General features: G+C 44.2%; 1 protein-coding gene across 2 annotated transcripts; it reads left to right on the forward strand.

Annotated features, from left to right (window-relative positions):
* The first annotated feature begins 1,164 nt into the window (after positions 1–1,164).
* LOC136508062 (uncharacterized) lies at positions 1,165–12,142 on the forward strand. Of its 2 annotated transcripts, XM_066502670.1 has the most exons (10): positions 1,165–1,558; positions 7,129–7,234; positions 7,775–8,834; positions 8,924–9,165; positions 9,246–9,325; positions 9,540–9,668; positions 9,764–9,859; positions 10,556–11,306; positions 11,379–11,675; positions 11,785–12,142. In XM_066502670.1, exons 3-10 carry the CDS (start codon positions 7,879–7,881, stop codon positions 11,931–11,933), a joined length of 2,700 nt encoding a protein of 899 aa, XP_066358767.1. In that variant the 5' UTR covers positions 1,165–1,558; positions 7,129–7,234; positions 7,775–7,878; the 3' UTR covers positions 11,934–12,142. The 2 variants fall into 2 exon arrangements, with proteins under 2 accessions (XP_066358767.1, XP_066358766.1); XM_066502669.1 differs by lacking the exon at positions 7,129–7,234.
* Positions 12,143–18,259: the final 6,117 nt, after the last annotated feature.

Here is an 18,259-nt window from a genome sequence, read left to right on the forward strand (position 1 = left end):
TTTAGTTAAATGATCCCTTTTGTCCTGCAGCCTATGACCCTCATTTGCACAAACAAATCTACTTGATGTAACCATGCCATCAGAAGGTCTTTTGTTTGTATACCTTTTTCTAACCTCAAAACCTTTTTGTCCACCGTAGCTAAGCCAAAATGCCCAAGCCTCATTCCAAGTTCAAAACTCCATGCCAACATGAGGTGCCAAGCCAGGTAGTATATCTTTGCAACAAAAAAGAATAACATGAGAAGGGCTTGTGGAAGTACAGAGAAAAAATTATGAAATAGATTAGCACTACCAGGGTAAAATACTTATGATGTCACATAAGAAATGATAAAGTGGGGTTGTGCTGCTTACGTATTGGAATCATGATGCAATCTGTTAGTTTGTTCTTCCATCGTGCTTCTTACATGACAACAGGAGAAGCAAAAACTAAGTCTGCAACCTAGTGATGAAATTTCAATCAATCTCAGTGAAGCCACTGTAAAGAGGAACGACGAGAGAGAAGGGAGTAAGATTACTCACACCTGCACACAATTGAAGTGCAGAGGAGAAACTTGGTCGTCTGGCGATCGTAAGCGTCGTCTTTGACGCCTTTTCTCATCAGACTCCCGCCGTTTTTTACCAGGTTCGCGCCTTTTCCGTCCATCCGGCGCTGTTATTGGGCTCCTTCTTTCCCTCCTCTGTTTGCTTTTTCTCCGTGCCGCAGGATGTGGAATGGATGGCATCGGAGGTCCTACGTCCTCTGCAGTAGAAAGAGCCCAAGTTAGAGGATCTCGTTCCCACGAGCGAGCTCTCCTCCAGCATAGGGTCGACCCACGCAGGAGTCTTCGAACTCGCGTACAGCTCCAACACTAGCGGATCTGGTTCAGGGAAGCACAGTGCCGCAGCGGCGCAGCCGACAGGTGCGACGAAGTTGATGTCCCCCCGCCGGCTGACTCTGGCGCCGCTATCGTCGTCGTCAAGTTCCACCGGCGTCCCCCGCGGCACCCTGCACGGCCCCGTCCAAGCCGCCGTGCGGCGCGAGCTGGGAGGCGCGTGGGTTGCCGCCGCGGGCAGAGTGACGTGGCCGGTCATCACCCTTTGCCGCCGACGCATGCCTGGGCTGCTTGCATTCATTCTCAGCCCAACGAATCAACGGCCCAGCCCAATTGCCTCCTCCCCTCTCCTCCCCTCGTCGGCGACCACGACCCAACCCACACCTCGATTGACCCAGAAAAAAAAAATCCCCTTTGCCAGTTGCCACCGTCTCCCTCGCCGCCGCCGCCGTCTATCCAGACCTCGACACCTCGCCGCCCGCTGCCACCTCACCGCCGGATTCACATCGCCCAGCCGCCCCACCAGCCAGAACCCCGGAGCATCGCCTCGCCTTCCCGCCTTGCTCCGCGCTCCGCAGGTTAGGCAGCCGGTACCCCAAACCCTATAGCATCCTCTGCGCGGTCGGTTGTAGAAGAGCACTGGGGGCGTGAGAGAGGGAGTCACCAGCCCTCGAGACCTCCTCCCGCTTCTACCACTCCCCGGACGCTTGCAAAATGGGCATCTCAAATCCCACCTCACTCCCTTCGTAAGCACCCGCCCACTCACTTCTCCCATGCCATCTGCGAAATCCATGTACTATAGATTGTTCTGTGGTGTGCCAGAGTATTGGCACTTCTTGTTGTACCAGTCTCAGCGAAACTTGGCTTCTTGTCTAAGGATGGCAACGGGGATATACCCGTCGGGTATCGCCGGAACGTTCTCTTCCCCGCTATGGAGAATTCATCCCGTCCCCATCCCCATTAACTGTCTCGGGTATAGATTCTTGTCCATCCCCGTACTCGTCGGGTATCGGTCGGGTAACAGATACCCGACGGGTACTGCATACCCGATAAACAAGGACACTTGGGGTCGCAGCTTTGCAATCGGAGACGTTTCTTCTTCACCCGGGTATAAGTGTCGGAGTCTCGAAGATAACAAGGAGAAGGAGCAAGGTTGCGAGGAGGACGAGCAAAGGTGGCAGAGAGACCGAACTGAGGAAGCGAGGGGCACGAGCGCTCGTGAGGCAGGCGTGCTTATGCTGCTGCCGGAGATGGTGAGGAAAAATTGAACTAGGGTTCTTAGAACACACAAACTATATATATGATTGTTCAGATTTGGACCAAAATACCTATGTTGAGCTTCTTTGGGCCTAATACTCGCATGACAGCTCAAATAGTCGAGTTCTCCAACGAGTAACGGAGACGGGTAAACAGGGAACGTTCCCGTATCCGTTATACCCGTCGGGGATGGATTCTTGCCCATTTAGATACCCACGGGTAAAAATATGATCCCATCCCCGTCCCCTAATGGATCAAATACCCGTCGGGTATCGGGTATCGGGGCCCCATTGCCATCTTTATTCTGGTCTCTTCTTCTTACTGTACAAAGCATATGCTCCACCGCCAACTTCTCTTCCCATTTGTTCCTGTCCAGTCGAATAATAATATTCAATTATACATGTGTGTGTATTGGTGCTGCTCGTTTTGCTTACCCCAGATGGGTTTCGAGTTCAAATCGCGTAATCACAGATTTAGCATTCCCATTTATGGGGATAAATTGATTATTATTCGACTATTTTTGTCACTACTTCACTAGGCTGGGTCCTTGAAGGTGGCATGTCCTTTAGCGTTCCATGTATGAAGATTTATTTGTATGGTGATTACCCTTTTAGCGTTTGGATGCTTGCAGCACTGAAACTTTGTTTCAAAAGTAGAGTTTTGCTCATGTGTCCGTATATATTCACTTAAACATGCAGTCAGTACAAAACGGAAACCCTTCCGTCAGTTTTTTTAGGCCCTGAGAGGAGAAGCAAGGCTGAAATGCCAGCAATCTCTTCTCCATTTCACCTGATCGGGTAATATTTAATGACATGCACACTTCTATTTCTGTCTCTTATGATTTGGGACTGAATTTGATTATCTCGATGATTGGTGTTGTGAATCTATGGGAAAAGGATTTCTTGGGCCGCAAGTAGTTGCATGGGCAATTATTTCACATGGCATTGGCCAAACTGAAAGTCATGTAGATATTGTTCAAAACCTTATATTCTGTAGTTGAGATGGCAGAGTAAGGTTTACCCACTTGTCGCAAGCTACAGCATTAGTTATCAGTATTATGAAAATGCCTTTGTTTTTACCCATTTGGTGGAGATGGTAGTGGTCAATTTGTCTGTGTAGAGATGAATATTGTACGGTCTGCATAATATCATGCAACGGATGCACCAAAAGAACTGAGACTTGTCGTTTCTGCGTGTTACTTCTATTAGCTCCAATTTTGTTCACGTGTTCCACTTGATGAGTTGACAGTAAATGCTGTATGTATCATCAGAGCGGATTTGATTCTTTTGATGATCAGTTTGAACCGCTTGTCGTGTTATGTTTAACACATGGGAAATGAATTATAGCTCTGGAAGCAGTTATTGATATGTGCACCATATAGTCTTAAAACCTTTAATTTTATTGAAGAAATCACTCATATTGAAATGCCATATGAGCTTTCGATTGACATGGCTTAATATGGTACACAGAGATTGAATCATCAAGCTTTCCCCTATCGGTAAAAGCTATTTATGCTACAACAGCAACAACAACAACAAAGCCTTTAAGTCCCAAACAAGTTGGGGTAGGCTAGAGTTGAAACCCAGCAGAAGCAATCAAGGTTCGGCACGTGAATAACTGTTTTCCAAGCACTCCTATCTAAGGCTAAGTCTTTGGGTATATTCCATCCTTTCAAGTCTCTTTTTATTGCCTCTACCCAAGTCAACTTCGGTCTTCCTCTGTCTCTCTTCACGTTACTATCCTGGCTTAGGATTCCACTACGCACCGGTGCCTCTGGAGGTCTCCGTTGGACATGTCCAAACCATCTTAACCGGTGTTGGACAAGCTTTTCTTCAATTGGTGCTACCCCTAATCTATCACGTATATCATCGTTCCGAACTCGATCCTTTCTTGTATGACCGCAAATCTAACGCAACATACGCATTTTCGCGACACTTATCTGTTGAACATGTCGGCTTTTCGTAGGCCAACATTCTGCACCATACAACATAGCAGGTCTAATCGTCGTCCTATAAAATTTGTCTTTTAGCTTCTGTGGTACTCTTTTGTCACATAGGACACCAGATGCTTGGCGCCACTTCATCAACCCTGCTTTGATTCTATGGCTAACATCTTTATCAATATCCCCGTCTCTCTGTAGCATTGATCCTAAATATCAAAATGTATCCTTCCTAGGCACTACTTGACCTTCCAAACTAATATCTTCCTCCTCCCGAGTAGTAGTGCCGAAGTCACATCCTATATACTCAATTTTAGTTCTACTGAGTCTAAAACATTTGGACTTCAAAGTCTCCCGCCATAACTCTAGTTTCTGATTCACTCCTGTCCGACTTTCATCAACTAGCACTACATCGTCTGCGAAAAGCATACACCAAGGGATGTCCCCTTGTATGTCCCTTGTGACCTCATCCATCACTAAGACAAACATATAAGGGCTCAAAGCTGACCCTTGATGTAGTCCTATCCTTATCGGGAAGTCATCCGTGTCTCCATCACTTGTTCGAACACTAGTCACAATATTGTTATACATGTCCTTAATGAGCCCGACGTACTTCGTTGGGACTTTATGTTTGTCCAAAGCCCACCACATAACATTCCTTGGTATTTATCATAAGCTTTCTCCAAGTCAATAAAAACCATGTGTATGTTCTTCTTTTTCTCCCTATACCGCTCCATAACTTGTCTTATTAAGAAAATGGCTTCCATGGTTGACCTTCTGGGCATGAAACCAAATTGGTTCATAGAGGCCCGCGTTATTGCTCTCAAGCGATGCTTGATAACTCTCTTCCATAGCTTCATAGTATGGCTCATCAACTTAATTCCCCGGTCATTAGTACAACTTTGAATATCCCCTTTATTCTTGTAGATCGGTCATTAGTACAACTTTGAATATCCCCTTTATTTTTGTAGATCGGTACCAATATACTTCTCCTCCACTCGTCAGCCATCTTGTTCGATCGAAAAATATGGTTGAACAGCTTGGTTAGCCATACTATAGCTATGTCCCCGAGGCATCTCCACACCTCGATCGGGATGCCATCCGGTCCCATCGCCTTACCTCCTTTCATCCTTTTCAATGCCTCTCTGACCTCAGATTCTTGGATTCTCCGCACAAAGCGCCTATTGGTATCATCAAAAGAGTCATCCAACTGAAAGGTTGTGTCTGTATTCTCACCATTGAACAATTTGTCAAAATACTCTTGCCATCGATGTCAGATCTCATCCTCCTTCACCAAGAGATGCTCTCTTTCATCCTTACTGCACTTAACTTGGTTGAAGTCACTTGTCTTTCTCTCACGAACCCTAGCCATCCTATAAATGTCCTTCTCTCCTTCCTTCGTACTCAAATGTTGGTAAAGATCCTCGTACGCTATACCCTTTGCCGCACTTACAGCTCGCTTTGCAGTCTTCTCTATGTTGTCCACACTCCTGTCATGGTACAAGCGTCTATAGCATTCTTTCTTCTCCTTAATAGCCCTTTGGACTTTCTCGTTCCACCACCAAGTATCTTTAGCCTCGCCTCCACTTCCTTTGGTTACTCCACACACCTCTGAGGCCACCTTTCGAATGTTGGTTGCCATCTTCTCCGACATGTTGTTTATGTCCTCTTCTTCCTTCTAAGAGCCCTCTTTGATAACCCTTTCCCTGAATACCTCTGACGTCTCTCCTTTCAGTTTCCACCACTTTGTTCATTCAATCTTAGCTTGTTTATCCCTACGGGCATACACCTGAAAACGAAAGTCTGCCACAAAAAGCTTATGTTAAGAAACAGCACACTCCCCTGGTATCACATTGCAACCCAAGCATGCTCGTTTGTCCTTTCTTCTTGCAAGGACAAAGTCAATCTGGCTAGAGTGTTGTCCGCTACTGAAGGTCACTAGATGAGATTCTCTCTTTCTAAAGAAAGTGTTGGCTATCATCAGGTCAGAAGCTACCGCGAAGTCCAGAACTTCCTCCCCTTCCTGATTCCTACTTCCATACCCAAAACCTCCATGAACTGTCTCGAAACCTGCGCTTGTAGTACCTACATGTCCATTAAGATCTTCTCCTATAAAAAGCTTCTCACTACTAGGTACAGCTCTAATCAGGCCATCTAAGTCTTCCCAGAACTATCTCTTAGAACTCTCGTCGTGGCCTACTTGGGGGGGGGGGGTATACGCACTAATTACGTTCAAGACCATATCACCAACGACAGGCTTGACTAAGATAATCCTATCTCCTTGCCTTCTCACTCCCACCACACCATTCTTGATGCTCTTATCAATCAAAACTCCTACTCCATTTCTATTCGCGACTGTCCCTGTGTACCAAAGCTTGAAACCTGTATTGTCCACTTCCTTCGCCTTCTGACCCTTCCATTTAGTCTCTTGAACGCATAATATATTTACACGCCTCCTAGTCGTGGTATCAACTAATTCTCTTAACTTACCTGTAAGCGACCCTACATTCCAACTACCTAAACGGATCCTAGTTGGTAAAAGCTATATCAAGTTGACACTAATTCTTAGCACTAAGAGCATTTTACTACTACGTTGTGCTTTTGCACTCTTGAATGCCAGAAAAATGGGTCAATTATCAAATAGCGCACTGATTGCTGAATAGTATTTGGTATCAAGAAATAAATCATACGGGACCTCATCACCTTTTGGGCCCTTGATATACTTTCTTCAAAACACGACAAATGCAAATAGATGAGATGGTCGATTCATTCTACCACATGTCGTGTGTGTATAATAATCCAAATATGGTCTAAAGGCTAGTTAATCTCATAGGACCCCCCCCCCCCCCCCCCCTCGGTTTTGGTCCTTGATGCCCATTTTTGAGCCATTACTCCTTCAGATTCAGATCTCTCCTACAAAATAGTTATGGTATCCCTTTCCTCAGGTGTGGAGGCAGTGTTGGGCCATCTTAGGCAACCGCCCCACTCACCTTAGCCACATGGGAGTAGGATTTATTGAGCCATTGGGCTACTATGAGTTGTTTGCCGAGCCTTATTGATTTGCAGACTGCAAGCACTATCTAGCCATCAATACCAGCCTTGCAGTTTTGTACCTTGCAGTTGCAGGATGTAATCTTGCAAGCATCAAGTGGGAGGCAGGTTAGACTGGCACACTGTGGGGACAGGAGTGTAAGTAAACAGCACCAAACCTTCATGTTTCTAGCGGGTGAGAAGTTTAAGTTAGTCTATCATCTTCAATTTCATCTCAAGATGATGCTTTTGTGTCAATGGGAATTGAAATTCGATATCCTTATTACTTCAATCAGTTGTGGTGTTGTTTTTTAAATTCTAAAGGTTGGAAAATGGTAATGCATAAATATTTGACACTGTTACCATCGAGTGGTAATCCAGACCCTGCTCATGCAAAGTTTGTGCTCCTGCTGTCAACTTGTTTCTAGGTCAAGCTTCAACAACTAATTGTGGAGCTGATATACCTGCTTAGGATCCTTTTTAGGAGAAAACAATCCTAGGCACACTGCCTGATGCTCATAGATTGTGATATTCATTGTTTAAAAAACAACTCAATTAGACTCTTTATTTGCATGATTGATGCTTGCTATATGCAATTGATCTTCCTTGTCCACTTAGTTTTGTTTTATGAATGCTAGCATCACTGTTACTAATGTTCCATTTATTATTTCGCGAACTTCTAGAATATTGAACTGTGTTTTCTGCTTGAGATAAATTCATTCATTATCTTATACAGGACCTCTGAGATGTCGATATGAAGGGAGACCTGTAACTTGTATATATATTAGGGCTTAGTTTTCTTGTTTCCATATTTGTTTGGAGTTAAAAGCAAGGCTTCTCATGGCATCTCTGCAAGAATCCAATTCCCTGTGCTTGAAGCGGAAGCTTGTTGATGACTGCCTGTCAAAAGACTGCAAATCTCGCCGTGTCAAATCTGAGAATGGGCCCTCATTCGATTCATCATTTGCTAAACACTGCAACTGTTGCTGCACTCGACCTAACCTTGCCAATGACTGTGTCAATTTTCTGAAGAGTGGAGCGCCATGCCGTGTCATGTATTACAAAAAGGGTTCGTGGCACAATTTTCCAGAGCAAATAATGAAGTCCCTCATCGATGAATTCAAAGGAAATAAATCAAGTGTTGTGTCTGTGATGGATGATGAACCAATTCTTGTTGATTTCTTGTCAATGACCCTGGTCAACCTAAAAACCAGAAAACAGCGGTCTGTTGCCTGGTTTGATGACACTGGCAAGCATTTCTTTCCTTCTTTGTTCTTTGATGAGGAAAGTGATGAAATGGCCAAACAGGATTCTGGCAATGTTGATAGCACTGCACAGGGAATAATGTTAGATAAGGTCGCGAATTCTCCACCTGAAGTGGTCAAGCAAGTAGTTCTTGAATCTAATCCCCCAGTCCCTCAAAAACCTTCGACTGTGGATGTCTTGCGCAAGAAGATCACATCTGTCGAAAGAGGCAGCGAAGGTTTTCTGTTTGTCCAGAACCTTTTTCTCTCTGGTATGAGTCCGTTTGCAACACCGAATAACATACTTCATGTCCACCGCTACTCTCCAAACGATATCACCGCACAATGTAGATTTGAAGCTTTTGAAAGACAGATGAAGTCAACTAAAGAAGCATGTGGTGATGCAAATGTTAAGTATGGATGGCTAGGATCTAGGAAGAGTGACATAGTTAGGATTCTTATTAATGGTTTGGGTACCACTGCAAATCCTGTTGAGAAAGCAGGTTTGAGTGCTGGTGTATATCTTTCACCAGAAAACCGAGCCTTTACCAGGTGTGTTCTCCTTAACCCTGTTTTTGTGATTACTGTTTTGTATTTGCTTAATATAATATTATGTTTACGCCACATGTTAATTGTTTCAGTGTCGGTCTTTGCGATGTTGACGAAAAAGGAGTGCAGTATATGTTGCTGTGCCGTGTGATATTGGGCAATGTGGAAGCTGTTGAACCTGGATCACAAGAGTCTTTTCCAAGCAGTGAGATATATGATTCTGGTGTTGATGATTGTTCAAACCCAAAGTGTTATGTGATGTGGCCATCACATCTGAGCACTCACATCCGTTTAGAATATCTTGTTAGTTTCAAGCTTGTCCCAAAAGTTCGAAGTAAGATGATTAATAAGACCTTTATCATGTCATATTGAGAAAGTTAGTCTTAACATTCTATTTGGTGCCCTTATTTTCAGATTATTTGCTTGACTTGAAGGGTTTATGGTTTAACCCATCACTAAAGGAAGTTGGAATGGATATTTCTACACTTCAACCTGTGAGGCAACCTGAATCTTGTTATTTGTTCACCATCGGTTTTCCTGTTAGATGCATGTCTATTGAATATTGATTACCATGGGACAACAGAAACTTGCTCTCATATCAGCTCTGCTGTTCAATGATCCCTCCTCTGTGCATCTTGCAACGGCAAATGATTTTAGCTTTGTTGTATGGTAGTATTCCATTTATCCAACCAAACAATCTGTTTGCAGGTAATGTGTGAAACAGGTGAAGGACCAACTTCCCCATGGATATCATTCAGAGTTCTGTTTGCAGTTATTCAAGACAATATATCATCAGTGGCAAGGGAGCTTCTCTTCCATCATTATGAGGAGCTGAAGGTACTATCAGCTTGAAAAGTTAAGTTATAAGGTAGGTATTTATTGTGGTTTGTGTGGTGTGTGCTCAGCACCGTTTCAATCTTTCCACCTGACAGGAAAGCATAATAACTCGCGAAGAAATGGTGAAGAAAATGATAATAATAGTTGGAGAGAAAGTACTTTTGGAGGCCTTGAAGAAGCTTCATTACTGTGTAAGTTCATAGTTGCATGCATTTTCTTGTTTCATGTCAAACCTGAGAAACCTTTCAAGGCTTGTGTTATGCAAGTTCAAGCTTGTATAGGAAGGACTTCGTAACACATTTTGTTTCCCAATTTCACCGTAATAACCTGTTAAAGGTTGTTTTACTAAATGCTGATTGCATGAGCCTGGCTGCATAACAGAAGGCTTCTTTTCAGTTTTCAAACCCAAACCTGCTTTTTTGAAGCAAAAGCAATTGATTTGTGTCTCATGAATAGTATGGATATGCAGCTGTTACCATACAAATGAGTCATAACAAGGCTGTTATGTGCTTAATCTACTTTTAACATTTCTAATAGTTGAATTGTTTGATGGTTCATGGTAAGCGAGATTGATAGGAAATTATCAAACAACTTCATGCCACTTGAGCACTAGTGGTTATGTGCAAAGAAAAATTGTTACAATTAGGGGTGTTCAACCAATGGTTTATCGGTCTAGTCAAAACCTTCCTTATCCTTCCTTGCTCCACTTGCTTAGACTTGATGAGTGACCAGTTTGTAATGGTTTGAAATAAACTGTTTGTCCAGCCGTCGTATAATATTTTCTTTACTCTTCTCAGGATGATCTTAAGTGTTCCAAATAAGTAATGTGCACTACCTTTTTTCTTACTGGCATCTAGCGTCACTTTCTTATTGGCTTCTTTTTGCAGCCATCATTGTGGTACAAGCCTTCTGTTGAAGCAGTGTCTAGTGATTCTGTAATGGCAGCACCAGAGCAATTATCCTTGGATAAGGCAGGTGGAGATTATTCATTAACTCTGAGGGTTAACCATGCTGATTCACATACACCAAATGCTGTGTCTGAACGTGCCACAGTTCTTAGCACCAAAGGATGTGATACCCTTGCAGCGGATATGGTGCCCAAAGGTCAAGATTGTCTGGCACCAAGTTCTGCTGCTGCCATGTGTGGGGCTTCTACAAGTGCAGAACCCAAGTGCAGAGATCCTCCTGTACAGATGGTGCCACCTGGAAACTCTGCAACCTCGTGTGCCAAAAACCAAGATTCCTTTGTAGGAAGAGTGGCACCTATAGTTCATGAAGGCCTTTTGAGGACAATTTCTGGAAGCTCTTCATCTCCTGGTCGGGAAGTTTGCAAATCCGGCACACCAACCACAGGATGTCCTGGTTATGCTTCTCTAGCACAAGTTAATACCTCCCAAACCCATGGAGTTTCTGCTCCAGGCGTCACTCCTAAGGGCTATGAATCTGCTGTACCAAGCTTGTCACTTGGAAATTCCAAAAGTACAGGTGTGAAACAACTCAATTCTGCACCGAGAATGACACCTGAAGGCCAGAAATTCCTTTCACTTGGTATTGCGTCACGAAGCCCAGCACCTCGTGATTTAGTAAAATGCCAGACCAGTTCGACACTGGTTGCCATACCTCCAGTTCTTGCACCAGGTAAGCCTCTGTGCAATATGATTGCTGCCTACCATGTATGTATGGATCATTAAGGTTGTCATTTATGTGCAGGCCATGGAAAATCACCATCCATGAAGATCGAGGGCCATGATTCTCTGGCGCCGAGTGTCAAGCCAAGTTTAGCACCAAGTAAAGCACCAAAGTTGCATGAACCTGTGATAGCTGATACGAGCATCAAGGGCTGTGATTCTCTAGCACTGAGTATCACACCAAATGGCCATGATGGTCCAGCATCAAGTAATAAAACTCCAAAGCGCCATGAATCTGCGATAGTTGATACGATGCCAGAAAGCAGTCTGTCTCAAGGCCAGAGTGTCGCTACAAAGGCCTATGATGCTCCTAAACCAAGTGCGGTGCCTGAAAACTCTTTACTCTGGAATGTGAAACTGACTAGCTTTAGTGCTTCATTTCGTTGCTTTGACTAACGCTAATAATGACTGGTGTGTGGTGGCTGCAGGAACTGGGGAGCCGAAGAGAGAACAGGCTGCGGTAACTGGCTCGCAGGGTAAATCATCTGTTCCAGGCCTTGATGCTAGCAGCCATGTTACTGGGGCAGCGAGTGCCCTTATCGCCCTGTCAACTCTGCGAGAGAATTGCGGGCGTTAGAGCAGTAGCAGCGGTGTCACTAAAAACTGCGTGGTTCCCGTTGGATCAGATCCTTGCTCTGTACATGTGATGACTCCCGGCCCGGTTCCATGTATGCGTGTGGTTGTAGCAGTGGTGTAATCCGGTGGGAATGTATGGATCGGTGTATGTATGCCCTAGGACAGGAATCACCCCGTCGACTCTGAACAATAAACCCTCTTTGATTTTGATCCCCATGCGTATGGTGGTTGCTGTTGGTGGTCTCGTCTTGTGCTTGCTTTGCCCATTGCTTGGCAGTAGTTGTGATGAGTTGCTAATGGCCTGGTTCTCCTCATGCATGGCATGGACATTGGGAGATAATGTTGACAAATACAGAAAAAATGTGTGGAAAGTGCTATATGGTCTCACAGACCCACCACCATGTCCATGTGGCCGTGGCGTTGGAGATGGAGAGCAGCCTTACAACACAGGAAGCGTAATTTGGCTCGGCGCCGGCCAACAATTGCAACCATCTCGGATAGGACTACACAAGGTAAATATTATCTATTTTCCTTTTTCTTTTTTTGCAGAAATGATGACTTCGTTGGGTAACTGGTTACATCTTATATCAATGAAAAAAAAGGAAGGTACAGTTGTTGAGTCGTTCGTTCGAGATGGTTGCTACAAGTTTATTTATACTTTTATTTATTCAGCAGAGATGGCTGAGTGACGCGAGTCCATACGTTATTAGCTAGCAGACGCACGCGTTTTTGAAGGCATCGCGCTGTCGCATCAAAAAGAGAGAAAACATATGCATGTGTCGAAAATCTACATGGCCATTTATTAGATGGATGGATCATCTTTTCGTAGCAGGCCTCGCTTTCTTTTCAATAATGCACAACGTGCACATTGACGAAACACAGGGACTCGTTTGTCTATGCAGCAGTAGCGGATGGAGTACTAACATTAGATTAGATGCTGCTTTGGAATGGAAATATAAATGTATGTATGTATCGTTTTCGCAGCACACTTGCGTGCAAGATGGTGCTCCGGCCGGCGGCCACTTGCTTTGCCTTGCAAATTAAATCAGTCTCGAGTCACCGTGACTTGCTGTCGCCCTGCCACCGGACCGCCGTGCTCACGCATGCATCGATAGGACGGACTACTAGGATCCATTCAATCAAGTACGCAACTGGCTCACTATAGCTCCAACCGCATACACGCACGTTGGGTAGCAATGCAATGCAAGATAGTACTACCATTTTTTTCTTCTCCTGTGCTGTGACTATTATATAGTCGTCTACAATTAACTTCGATGATGTGTTAGTACATACATTATACATATCATTACTGCAAGTGGCTTGACCTCGATTTCGACCACGTGCAGTGTATGTATATCATCAGTTTTCTTATTATTTGGCCTGTCGTCTAATCCTGATTCCTGCGCCATGGACATATGCAAGCTAGGGATGGGATGGGTTACCAGCTTTGGTAGACTCTTTGTGATAGTGGTGCCAAGCATTTTTTTTGTGCGAAGAAAGCAATTGCTAAACTAGTAGCAGTGTTATGTAAAAAAAAAAAAAACTTGAGGCTCAATCAACATTGCGTTTTTCTTAGTAAGTATCACACTATACAAATATAATTTGTAGCATGCAGAGGCAGGCAATTAGCCAGGAGCCGCCAGCTCTAAAAATGATTTCCCAAACGAGCCGCCTCTACAAATCTTTTAGCCACATCTAAAAATGCTCTATTTTTAGAGGCGGCTCTAGATGCAACCGCCTCTACAAATGGACTTCTAGAGGTGGTTGGATTTAGAGCTCTCTCTAAAAATCAATTTGTAGAGGTGGCTGGATATAAAGCCGTCTCTAAAAATGACCAAAACCAAAGTTTAGATCTCAAATTAGTTCAAAAAAAGTTTAGATCTCGAAGAGTTATACAACTTTGTAGTTGATAACTTTTTTCGTTTGAAATCATCTAACCAGGGAAAATTGCGTTTAAATTTCTCACATTTGAAATTCAAAATTTTCAAACGACCTCGGATGGAGAAACGATCATAACCAAAGTTGTAAATCTCGGTGATATCTACAACTTTGCGGTTGAAAACTTTTTTCATTTGCATTCGTGTAGGGTCTCATATAGTCATTTCAAAATCGGATGAAGAATACGAGAAGAATAAATATCTCATATGGACACAAGTGACTTATGGGTAGGTGGAATGGTTATGGGAGATATGCGTGAGGCTATAGGTTGTAGGTTTGTTCCCCTTCGGCCGCGTTTTTTGCACAAAAAATCACCTGACTCGTGGCTGCCTGGTGGGGGTCTAACCGCCTCTACAAATCATCGATTTGTAGAAATAAAAAAGTAGACGTGGTTGGGCCAACTGCTTCTACAAATCTTGCCCGTAGTAAGTGTATTCAATATTTTTCTCTAGGCTGTGTATGGCTCCTTATGTAAAATAGGTAAGTACCTCTAAAATTGATGCAACAACTTTTATTCATTACTTCATAATCTCTAGCTAGCACCATATCAGTTACACCATTAATCAGTTCAAAGTTAAGAACAATCAATCACACTGGTTTTCTTTGGTGATCAATGGCTAGAATTAAATTACACCACCATACCATTTTTGTCAACGTTCCGCATCAGGCACACATTCCTACTCTTCTCATTCTGATCATTTTCCATACTTAGTTCGTGCACAATAGTTTGAGATACAAATAGTGGAATTATGGAACTGCATGTTAATTATATGCTCATGCTAACTTTCAATCTCAACAAACAAAGTAAGGGGTTCTGGTTTGTTGCTGAAAATTTTAGACAACTTTATTCTTTACATATCAAAAATCTTCAGAGAGATATGCACATGTCTGCTATGCTCTTGTATATATTATTTTGTAATATATGTTAACATCAAAAGGTTCAATCAATTAATTGGTATGTGGTTATGAAGAAATCAAGTACATGAAATGGCAACGGTCAAGTTTGACATCTGTCACACCCAATTTTAAGGATAAAATTGAATGCACGAAACTCGTGTGTACCCAGGAATCAATCACACACACAAGCTGACAAATTACATAAAGTATCATCACGGTGTCTCATACATCAGAGTTATAATAAAACTTAGTCTTATACATCACAGCGGAAAGATAAAAAGATAATTAAACTCTCGTGGACTTCATCACAGGGAAGGTCAACTGGTTGACCACAAGCCTAATAATCCTCCGGGAAATCCTCATACCCGTTGTCATCTATTACCCATCCGGGATTTTTATCCAAGTAAAGAAAATAAACAAGTGTAAGTACATTCCGTACTTAGCAAGCTAACATGGGGTTATGAAGCTCAAAAAGGTTAGACTCTGGTTTACTGCAGTTAGCATTTTTAATAGGTCAAGCTTTTATTCTCAATTATTATCAAGTTATGCTTAAGCTCCCATTTAATCCCATATGAACAATTATCAGAGTCAAGTGTATCATATATCCATCATATACCATCATAAATGATCATCAACAAGTATCCAATTATTCTGTGAGTTTTCCGGGCCGCTCGTAACCGTGAGCACGGCTGTTATAACAGTTTGTTACCCTCTGCAGAGGTGGTGCACATTCACCGCGAGTCGTGATCCCCATATGCCCGGGTTAATTACTCCCATGTCACTTCCAAGGTGAGCGGGCAGGGTACACTATGAAGCCATTTCATAGGTTTCCCTAACAAGTTAGGGCCGCTTGGTTTCCTTGGCAGGCAGATGTAGGGACCCCCCTTTCCTATGGCACAAATCCATCGCGGCTATACTCATAGGAACAGAGGCAGCCCTATACCCAAAGTGGCAAGCCCCATTTGCGCCAAAAAGGTAACCTCTAACTAGCTAGGAAAGATCCTATTACTGAGCTAAAGTTAGAGCCATATGACTCTCCCGGTTGCACTGTCAGTCCTAGCTTTTGCCGACAGATAAGTCCTTATGGAGGGCCGGGAGCAACATGAACAAAGGTCATTTGCACTTTCGCCCTATGGAACAGTTGTTATAAATCATGTTCTCACTTTGTTCCATAGTATCATTCATCAACATGTATGTCAAGTTTAGTTAGAGCACTAGCAATCTACCCATATGCATTTAACCCATAAGAGACAAGGAACAGGATAAACAATCACTAGGATGTCCTTACGGGTATCAAAATTAGACACATGCAAATGAATAATTGATTAAAGTGAGATAGGACATCAAGGAAGGCCCATGTTATACTTGCCTTGGTTCACAAACTCGTGCTGGTCCTGCTGGTCGTCGAAGAGTTCTTGGTCTCCCACGGTTTCCTCACCGTCTGAACGCGACCAACACAGCAACATACAACATTCCAAAGCATTCATGCAAAGCAAACATTTCTATCATTAGAACAGTACACCAACAGCATTGAAATCAAGATAAAATGTTTGTAAAACTAATCTACGTCTCGCTACGATCATGTCAACGCGAAGTTCACGAAAAACGGAGCTAATATGCGAAAGTTATGATTTAAACGGGTTTTCCTATAGCCATATATTTATTTAAATCTAATCATGAAATTAAAAAGTTCCAAACTTGACTAACAGTAGCTCCAACATGTAGCTTATGAAATTACGAAGCTAACGCGATTTGAATGGATCAATTCGGAGCTAAAACGACGATTTTATAAGCAAAACAGTCCAAATGGCATTTCTGTAATTACTGAAAACGTATTTTTGACTTAAGCCGTGGAGTTTACGCTTTCCAATCGGGATTGCGCATTCGGGAAATACGTTTTGGGCTGCGGGTTAGGACTTAGAAAAGTCCAGGGACTCTTTAGCAAAATTACCCGCGAAGGGGTAACTTCTAATCCTGGCCGTTGATCTCGCGATGGGCGGCTAGGATCGGCCTGGGGAGGGACGGTCGGCCGGAACAGTGTCTCCGGCGGTCAGGCACCATTGCCGGCGACGTGGAGGTCACGGTCGCGCGCGGTTAGGGTCTAGGGTTCACCAAATGGACCTCCAAGGGCACCGATGAGCGCGGGGGAAGAAGGGGGTCGCGGCCATGCCGTTTCGGCGGCCGGGAACGGCGGCTAGCGTGGTGGCCGCCATGGTCGGCGACCATGGCTCTCGGAGCTCACGGCCAAGGCTCGAGAAGCAAAAAAAATGAGAAATAAAATGCTCGGGGAGATAGAGGGAGGCCGGGGGGTGCTCACCGCGGGGAAGAAAGGGGACGGCGATGCACGGCGGCGACGGTCCGTGCGAGGGAGAAGACGGCGGACGGCGTCAGCGAAGCTCCTCCGTGCGGCAACTACGAACTCAGAGGCGTGGGCGAAAACGGAGTGGAGAGGAGCAGCATGGGGGCGGCTCGGGTGCGGGCTTTGATTTAAAGAAGCCAGGCGCGAGGAAGGGCGCTCCCACGACGCGAGAAGGCCGGGCGCGGCGGCGGTTGCCCAGGCGCACGCGCGGGCAGTTGCCGAGTCGCGCGGGGGTGAAGACGGCACCGACAAGCGGGCCCGGGCGGTCAGCGGCTGGGCGCGGGGGGGGGGGGGGGGCGTGGGCGGTTGCCTGGCGCGGCTGCTGGGCCGAGCGCGGAAAGGGGAGAGGGAGCTGGGCCGGCGGAGCCTGCTGGTCCGACGCGGCTGACGCGCGAGGCTGCTGGGCTGGGCTGCGGATGCTAGGCCGAGCGGGCCGAAAACAAGGAAGGAGGGGGAGAAAAGAAAAAGAATTCTTTTCCTTTTTATTTTCCAAACAAATTTTCCCAAAAGCATTTTCAAATAATTTTTGAATTCATTTGAACTTTAATTCAAGAACAATCATCACATGAATAAATATTGCAGCAGCATGTATGCATCAAAAGTTTCAAGTCTTATAATTGATTTTAATTCCCCAAAAATTCTTAATTTCCTATAATTGAATGCACACTTATTAACATAATTAAATCAAATTTACTTATTTTAAAAGAATGAAAAATTTTGGGTGTTACAATTCTACCCCCCTTAAGATGAATCTCGTCCTCGAGATTCAGGTGATTGCTTACTCAAACAGTTGGGGATAAGTCTTTTTCAGATCCTCTTCTCTTACCCAAGTAGCCTCATCCTCTGTGTAACGATTCCACTGCACCTTGCACATCTTTACTGTTCGGCTTCTCGTAACTCTTTCGGCAGTTTCCAAGATCTTTATCGGATACTCTTCATAAGTAAGATCTTCCTTGACAACAAGTTCTTCCAAGGGAATTTGTTCTTCTGGTACCCTCAGACACTTTTTCAACTGGGAAACATGGAACACGTCGTGCACACCGGACAAGCTCTCAGGCAGTTCCAACTGATAAGCTACTTCTCCACGTCTCTCTAGGATCTTAAAAGGTCCTATATACCTTGGTGCTAATTTT

Source organism: Miscanthus floridulus, chromosome 15, assembly GCF_019320115.1.
Source record: "Miscanthus floridulus cultivar M001 chromosome 15, ASM1932011v1, whole genome shotgun sequence".
Taxonomy (NCBI): Eukaryota; Viridiplantae; Streptophyta; class Magnoliopsida; order Poales; family Poaceae; genus Miscanthus; species Miscanthus floridulus.